General features: G+C 51.9%; 1 protein-coding gene across 1 annotated transcript in view; it reads left to right on the top strand.

Moving 5' to 3' along the window:
- The window catches only part of SPATS2 (spermatogenesis associated serine rich 2), a 21,299-nt gene that overhangs the window by 3,497 nt on the left and 9,190 nt on the right, over positions 1-8,612 (top strand). The window contains exons 3-6 of the mRNA XM_035903396.1: positions 5,709-5,788; positions 6,071-6,179; positions 7,125-7,174; positions 8,293-8,551. Of these exons, the coding sequence (XP_035759289.1) occupies positions 5,709-5,788; positions 6,071-6,179; positions 7,125-7,174; positions 8,293-8,551 (498 nt within the window). The remainder of the gene's footprint in view (positions 1-5,708; positions 5,789-6,070; positions 6,180-7,124; positions 7,175-8,292; positions 8,552-8,612) is intronic.

Raw genomic sequence — 8,612 nt, 5'->3', positions numbered from 1 at the left:
TCTCCGGTCCGCGCTGCGGTGGCAATGTGGACGTAAGGGAAGGTGAGAGTTAAAGCTGCAGACTCTTCTGGCTGTGCCCTGTCCTGTTTGGACTGTGATTGAATTTTCAATTACTACTTTGCTGCTGCTCTAGAATGTTAATGTAGTCTGCAAATATTTTCCAGTCCTCGGTAAAGGAGTGTACCTTGGCCAGGTAAGGAACGTCTTTCCAGTTCCTCTTTCTTCCTGGAGGCAAAACAAAGCCCCTTGTGCAGCGTAACAAAGGGCTGGTGTGACACATCGAGAGGGAGGGAGCGAGATGGAGCTATTTTTGATAACACAGCAGTTCTGAAACCGAATCAGAAGCCCACCTGTTTGTACTTCCAAGGGCTGCAGAACAGAGCAAACATCTGAGCTACTCGGAAGGGTATTTTTAAGTGTTGCAAAAATGTATATGCAAAGTGTGGGCACAGAATCACGTGCTACTCCTGAACATTAGTGCCTGTAAATAACTCCTTACTCCAAAGGTCTGTGCTGAGGAGAAAACCGCTTGGCCTCTGAACCAGTCACGCAGTTGTCCCCATTCAGGATCCCAGTGTGCGTGTCCACGTGTGTCTGGGTTCTGCTGGGTGGCTTGTTTCAGCTTCAGTGTATTCTGTAAGGGGTAATTTAGAATTTCCAAGGAAAGGCAGCCTCGGTGATGCCAGATCTCTGAATAAATCCTTCCCCAGAGCCTAGCAGGTTTGTTGGTTTGCTACTGTCTGAAGTGATCATGGATTCTTGGTGCTTCTGTTTTTTTTTCCCCCAACACGAAGCATGTGCACGCACTCCCTCTCATCCCCCCTTCCGACGCAATTAATTGATTGGAGTGAAAGCAGCCACCAGGCTCAGGAATGACTGGTGACCCCAAGATACAAAGCAATCACATAAATCTCACTTCCATTGGACATCAGCCACGGTTTTAGGCATGCCAGGTTCCTGAATAAAAGAGCACTCGGGTTCCTGCTCATCTGGATACGGGAAGGAGCCATTTGAATTGATGGAAAACTCTCCTGCGTGAATTTGGTAAAGGCAAAAGGTCTCTGGCAGCGGTCACTGGGTCCGGCTGGAGCGGTGTGAAGCCTTGACAAAAACCCCAAACGGGGGAGAAAATTCATTTTAAGCTCATGCTTTGATTAACAGAGGGGATACGGCTCCGCGGAAACCCGGGTTTTGCTATTGGGGTGGTTGCAAGCTCTTTGCTCGGTCTGCATCCGGATAACTTCTGGCCGAATCGGCAAACCGGGAGATTGCGGAGTTACGCTGCAGGGCAGCGCGTGCTGTGAGTTGTGTTGGGAATGCAGAAAGGCGAAGGCCGGGCGTGCGTTCTGCAACCCGATAAATCGGATCCTGGCTCGCGCCTGAGCTCGGGTGCGCTACGGGGCCGCGGGTGATGTCAGGAATTCACGGGAGCTTCAGCTGCGTCGCCGCCGAGCGTGGCGCTCTTGGAAGCGCGCAGGTTTAATTTAATTTAATTATTATTTTTTTTTATGTGTAAATGGAAATTAGACGGGAGGGGGAAGACGGTGTCCAGCAGTCTGAATTACCTTAACGGCTCCGTTGGGCTTCGCTCCACTGAAAGCCGATTGCCTCACTTCCCCGCTCGTCCGCCCGAGGGGAAGTGGCAGCGTCCGTACGAGTCCCTTTGCCTTCGTGGCAAAAAATACCCGCTTTTTGGGTCGGGCAGAGGTAGTACCTGGTTTTAGCAGCGTAACTTTGGGCATCTTTTAGTTGATTTGCAAGTTCATTTTTATTCCATATTTAATTTCTTCCCCCCCCCACTCTTCCAAGACCTTAAATGAGTATGGCCGTATGTTGGGAAGGTGGCCTGCGTTGCTGGGATCGAATGATCATGGAAGCGTCTGATCGGCTGGGGGGGGGCAATGCATCTGGAAGCTTGGAATTCGCTCACCTGGGAATGCGCCCGGGTGGCAAGCGGGGACAGAAACCGAATGAGGATGGCTTGATCACCCAACAGACCCCCCTCAAATCCCCCCAGAGTATTTTGGGGAAGGGGAGGGCTTGGGGTGGTGCGTGGTAGCGATGCTCTTCCCCCTCGGATCATGGAGAAAGTTGGCGTTTCTGTGTATTTTCCTGATGAAAATTCAATGAAATGTTGTCTCGGCAGCAGCAAACCCAGGAATATCGATTCGAAGCCCAGTTTAGCCCTCGCTTCTCTCTAATTTGTGGGGAGAGAGCTTAGCGTTGGTACCTCTGCTGCCTGTTAGCCAGGACTGTTCTTACAAGAAAAAAAAAAACCAACCCACCAGCGGGTGCATTGATATAATTTGTAAGGAAAAACGCGTCGCGTGAGACGCGAAACGCAGCCCGCGGCGGCCTGTTTGCCTCCAGCGCCACGCCTGGTGCCTGGGGCGCCCCGAAAGCTCCCACACTTTGGTGGAAATCCTCATTATTCCCCCCCCCCTCCCGTATTTGTGGGAACTTCGATGTGACCGCAAGCGCAGACTGGCAGAATAACGATATCCTGGCTTCTTTGCTCCGTCCTGGGAAGACGCATTAATTCCTGCCCCATCACCTCTGCAGTCCTGGGCGCAGCCATCGCCCGGTTCTCCCAGCGCCCGGGCTGCTGACGATGTTGGTAATTAGAGCAAATTGGAGACGCTCTGAGCGAGCAGCGCGGTGCCGTTTCTTTAAGAGCGTTTTATTTCGCATTAGCCCAGGTCTCCCGCCCGATCCCTGGGAGAGCCGGCGCGGTTGCCATTGACCTGAAAAGCCACCGACTCTATAAATGTTTCACGGTTTAACTGAATCCTGATTTCGCTGAGCTTTAAGTGTACACGCTGTCCGGTTCCCCCAAGCCGCCCGCCTGCGAGTGTCCTGGCTGGGGCACAAGGGTGAACCTGGCGTTTGAGGCATGATTTATTTTATTTTTAAAGACGCTGTTTTACTGTGCAAACCTTCCATGAGCTGGCACGCGGGCGTGGGGGGGATGAGGTGCTGGGTGGGTTCGGAGGCGCTAAATGCGTACGTGTGATCTCCCTGTACGCGTCCCTGAAGTGCGCTCCGGGACACTGGTGGGGACGAAGCCTGGATGGCTGGCGGGCCGGTGCTTTTATTCCTTCTCTGTCTCTCCTGATGAAACGGTTGCCTGCAGCAGCTCAAAAGTCAGGCAGGGCTCGGCTCAAGGGGGAAATGGTGGCCCCTGTTGTGACGCCCTCGAGGTGTCGGGTACAAAGCTGTTTTATTTCGTGTGTCCCAGGAAGCCCAGCAGGCTTTTGTTAGGTCTGGAGTTTTAATTCTTGCACGTGTTCCCTACTGAAAGGACTAATGAGAGGAGTTACGGGAGGAGTGGGTTGGTATTTGGTAGGGTGGGTTCTTCCCGGCCTCGTTAGTGTTTCTGTTTAAGAGATCCTGCGGGGCTAGTCCAGTGAATAGCTCGGAAACACAGAAGTGAATGGTTTGGGATGAATGATTTCTTACCACCCCGTTCTTCTGGAGGACGCGGTTATGAACAGAGAAGCCGTTAAGGCCGTTGGCGTCGTCTCCGGGGTTTATCACATCGAATCAACAGGGCAGCGCTGCACGGTGCGTGTTTGAATGCAAGGGAGAGCGGGCTGAGCGTCTGACGGGCCCGTCATGTCAGACATGACATGCACAGTCTGAGCCCCGGCTTTGGGAAGGAGCTTTCCTTTCCCACTAGGATGTTAATTCCAAAGTCGTGGAGTCGCTGGTGGCCGCCAGACTTCTGTCCGTGCGGGCGCAAGCATTTTAAATTCTGTCCCTTCTTGCAAATGCCCACTGTCACAAGAGACCCGAGTGCCAGCAGCCCTTTTAATGATGCTTGAGAGCGCTCAAGGGCGATATCGAATGGATACGGCGTAGTCTCCGTTGCATAATTTTTGCATGATAAACACTTTAACACCAGGAGGGCTTTGGGCCGTAGCGCAGCGACTGGAAGCTGGAGGAGCGGCTCGGAGCAAGGTGCCGACAGGCCCAGTCCCCTGTAAGGCCGAGCACGAATGGAGATGTGGGAAAGGGATGGGATTGAGTAGCTGAAAATGTGCTGCATGGGGGAGCTGAACTTCATCTTTCCTGGCACCTGGGTCCTTGGTGGCTGCTCTGCAATGAAGACTTTGAAAAAAGATTGCTAATTCTCATTCGGCGATGGGAGTCTGAAAGCCATTTACAAGATTAAGGACTAGAAAGTTGGTAACATGAACTTCTGTGAGCTTGGGAAACTTGGGCAAATCTCGCTCATGGGGCTGAAACGGGTGAGGACGGCGCGAGGAAGAATTTAACCGTTCATCTGTAGCCTTAATAAGAGGCTGACCTTTCCATCATGTTCACAATTCTGTCACCGTATTTGGAGGCATCTCAGTTTAAATGCTACATCAATGTCTGGGAACCGCGGAAGTCAATGGTGTGTCTCAAAATCGCGTACGAGTTATTTAGAGGAGGTGAGGGAAAGAACATGAATCAGCAGCTCGGAATATCAGCTGAGCTAAAGCAGAAAGGGCAGGGACCGGGCGAGCATCCCCACAGAGCGCCCTGGCCTGCCGAAAGCGTCCCGTCCCCCGAAGCCACCGGCTGGCGGCGGCTGTAGAAACCCCCCTGAGAAGCTTTGCGGAAGAACCGATGGCCTCGAACATCCCCGACTCTGCGGGGCTGGAGGTGTCGAAGCACATGCAAGCGAAGGCCCTCCTAGGGCAAACGCCCGTGGCCCCGTGCGTGCGAGCTCCCTGGGCGGGGGTTGGCGATGAAGAGGAGCGCTTAAAGCCTCCAGGGTCCTGCCTCGGCCCCTGCCTGGGGACACGTGTTCTTCCCGAGACCAAATGCGGCTAAAAGACCGCCTTGAAGTATGTCCTGGGCGCAGCGAAGCACCTCTGTGAACACCCCCACCCCTTTCTCTGTAGCAAACCTAAAATTCGGCCTGCTCAGACCTTTGGCAGGAAAATTGAGCGCGAATTTGTGATACCATGCACTCGTAAGGGTCTCCCGGTGAAACGGCAGGGCCTGCAGATTTATGTGACCTTTGCTCGCTGGCAGGGAGCAAACCTGTTGGTGATGGCTGCCTCGATTATGGGTCTCTTTTGGAACATTTAAGCATTACCTTGGAGATTATAGCTGGCAGGGAACGCAAGCTGCTGGATGTTCAAGCCCATTTATCAGTCTGCTTGCCATTTGTATCTCCAGGTGGAGGAAATTGGTAACCACACTGCTGGAAGGCTCTAGCGCTTCTGTTAACTCTTCATTGCTGGGCTCAGTAGAAGATTAATATGGAAATGGAGGAGCAGTACTGGTCTGGTCTGGTCCACTTCTGCAGTTGTCTCCTTCACACCAGCCCTCTTGAGGCTTGTGGGGTGGGTTTTTTTGGGTTTTTTTTTTTTGGCTTGGGGTTTTGATCCATGCATGGTTGGTTTAAACTGACCCAGAGCTGAGGAGTGAATCAGCTGCTTGAGTTCCGTGGCAACCCCGATGCAGCTGGGCTTACCTGGGCTAATCTGGTCCTTACACGAGGCTGGAATAGCACACGTTTTACTCCCACGCAGGTAAAAATCCTCTGCTAACCATGGTACGGAACTTGCCAGCGAACGCCATACGTTTGTAGGATTTCAATTTTCTCCTTAGCAAAGTAACAGCTCGGAGCTGACCTCTTGCTTCGTGTCTTTCTAAATGTCTCCCGGTGCCTGTTGTTCTGAAGAGAGCTTCCCCCTCCTTTCTCTTTGCAGATCCGTCTGGGTTTATTTTTGATGTGCAGTCCAATACTGTGATGGCCCAGGGAGGAACCTTTGAAAACATGAAGGAGAAGGTAAATGCGTCTTCTGAGACTTCAACTCACCACGTGCCGCGGAAGAGCTCCCGAGTGCCGTGTCTTCATCTCCTCTCCGAGATGAAATATCTTTCTGTCTGGGAGCGAACCGCAGCTCTGTCAAAAGCAAAATTTTATTCAGGCTAAATTGTCCTGGCGCATTAAAGTTTTATAAGGAAGCCATCGGTTATGGTTTTCCAGGCTGCTGGCGGGAGGGTTGCTGTAGGCTCCGTGTGGGATGAAGCAAACCATTTACGTCTCACCCCGTTTCCTCCCCTCCAGATCAGCGCGGTGCGTGCAATAGTCCCCAACAGGAGCAACAACGAGATTGTCCTCGTCCTGCAGCATTTTGACAACTGCGTGGACAAAACGGTGCAAGCCTTCATGGAAGGTAAGGGCTACTGGGTGCCGGGCGGGGTGTGCGGCTTCGTCACTCGCGCGTGCCGTGTGTGTGGGCCTCTGTCGGAAGCAGCAGTAGCCTCTGTGCCACGAGGGCTGCGTGCAGGAAGCTCACCAGGCAGCTCACGTAGCTTCTCCGTGCATCCGGGCAGACTCTGCCCACAAAGATAACTCACGGATGATTCCCTTCCCAATTTTTAGTTGGTGTTTGCTCAACAAGGGGTCAAGGCAGAGACAAGCATTTGATAGCTCCTTAGGTAAAGGCGGGTTGATGCTCACTCACAGAAACTTGTGCGTGTGTACAAAATGGGGATGTCCCCAGCTTCGATAGCTGCTGTTTGTACTTTGAAACCTGGCTCGCAAATCTTCTCTTGGGCCCGGCTGGTGTGCTGCGTTAGATGGATTTTCTGACCTTGGGAAAACCAGGCTGTTGCCGGTGACAGTGCCTGTCACTTCGCAGCTCTTACTGCCGTGCTGGCCATCGCTGACAACCGCGCTTTGCCTCTGGCCCGCGGAAGGTATGACAGCTATTCCTCAGACCGTGGGCTGCCCGACAGCCGGCGTCTGTGGGGAGGGAAGGCCGGCGGATATCTGACCTGCACGCAACCTTTGAGTTCACAACATGTTCCAGCAGGGTTCCCAGCACCTAAACCTTTAGTACCACAGTGCCAAAGAGAAGATTTTTTTTTTTTTTATTTTATTTTATTTTTTTCCCCTGAAAAGAGCTGGTGCTGTAGCGTAAGGGAGTAGTCCCGTTCAGCAGTGTGTTCCCAAAGCAAAACCAAACCCAATTCTTCTATTTACATCAACCAAGAGAATTGAAACTTAGCATTAGGAAGCATTAGAGCCGGCTCCAGGCATGGAGGCGCTTCCACGTGACTGGGAAAGAACCGGAGCGGGTGCCTTGTCCGCTGCTCATTACTGCATTTTGTTTCAGGTAATGCCAGTGAAGTACTGAAAGAATGGACTGTAACAGGCAAAAAAAAGGTAACACTTCTGAAATACGCTTCGCTAAGGCATTTATCTTCTTAATTTGAGGGTTCAGACCACAGAGAACAGCAGGCATTCCTTGTGGGAAAAGAAACCAAGGAGCAAACGTGTCTATTGCTGTTAGCAGAACTGCCACATGGAGATGATCCCTGGGTTACCAGGCCCCTCGCTGTTCAGGGCCATGATTTACTTCAGTGCAAGTTGTAACCATCATCTTCTCGCCACGTTTGCATTTAATTTAGTTGTCGGACACATTGTGCCAAAGGTAGCACCTGAAAAAAGGGGTCTGGACTTCCTGGCCCTTACGGTCGCCTTCGTTCTGCTGACCCTCTACAGGACCCCTCCTCCGCACACGCAGCCCCACACTGAAGTAAATCTTTATCGGGTCCATTTATTTCGACAGAGCTCTGTAATTCACTGTTCAGATAGTCGTGCCGTTCCATTTTTCATCGGTAACCTTTGGAGCCGAGCAGTTGCATTTAATGCTGAGCTCTGTGGAAATATATTTCTTTGTCACGTAGTGTTTGGCCTGGTTCTTCGCTCAGACCTCTGTGAAAGGGTTAAGTAAAGATTTGCAAGTTTCAGTACTTGATATTATAATGTCTAAATCCACCAGGACAAGGATAAAATCATAATTATTCAAAAGGGCTACTCTGAATACCTGAAAAGCACCAGCATGAAAAGGGGAGGGGAGGGGGGAATGTGACTGAATAGCCCGATGTTGGGAACTGTGGGAAGTTTTAGCAGAGCAAGGTCTTGCAGAGCACCCCGGCAGCGAGCACCCCCAAAAGCCACCCAGCTGGTGCCGTGGGTTATGGCCACAAACCTCTGCTTGTTGCCCCGCAGTTACGCAGCCTTCATCTGATAACCAGTGCCTCCCTCTTGCTGGCACGCCAGCGGGGAGGATAACGTATTAATGCCTCTATATCTGTCCTCATTGTTGACCAAATCCCTCCTACTGTTAATAGGATCAGCAGCCAGGCTGGCTGAAGAAGCGTTTAATTCAGCTACTTTCAGCCAGTAAGCAGAAGCTTAATTTTCCCTTTAGGAATTAAGCTTAATGTGGTTTTTTTTTTTCTCTCCCCCTTTGTGGTGTGTGGATACCTAATCCTTAGAACAAGAAGAAGAAGACCAAACCGAAACCGCAAGCTGAATCGAGCCCTGGCCTCCCAGACCCCAGTAAATTGGTGTCCACTGAAGAGGAGCAGTCGGCAAACTCGGAGAAAGGTGGAATTAACGGTTTCCATGTCAACGGCTGCGCCCATGACACGGAGTCCGTGGACTCGCTCAGCGAAGGTTTGGATGCGCTTTCAATTGATGCCAGAGAGCTGGAGGATTGCGAGCCTGCTGCACCAGACATGCCTGATAGAACAGGTTAGTCCCTGTAACGCAGCGCAGGGGACGGGCGCCCGGTGTTTAAAAAGTGCAAGTGCTG

Source organism: Egretta garzetta, unplaced genomic scaffold (genome assembly GCF_000687185.1).
Source record: "Egretta garzetta isolate BGI_Z169 unplaced genomic scaffold, ASM68718v1 scaffold1251, whole genome shotgun sequence".
Lineage (NCBI taxonomy): Eukaryota > Metazoa > Chordata > Aves > Pelecaniformes > Ardeidae > Egretta > Egretta garzetta.
Note: the sequence above shows the minus strand (reverse complement) of the source record. Positions and strands in the feature narration are given on the sequence as shown.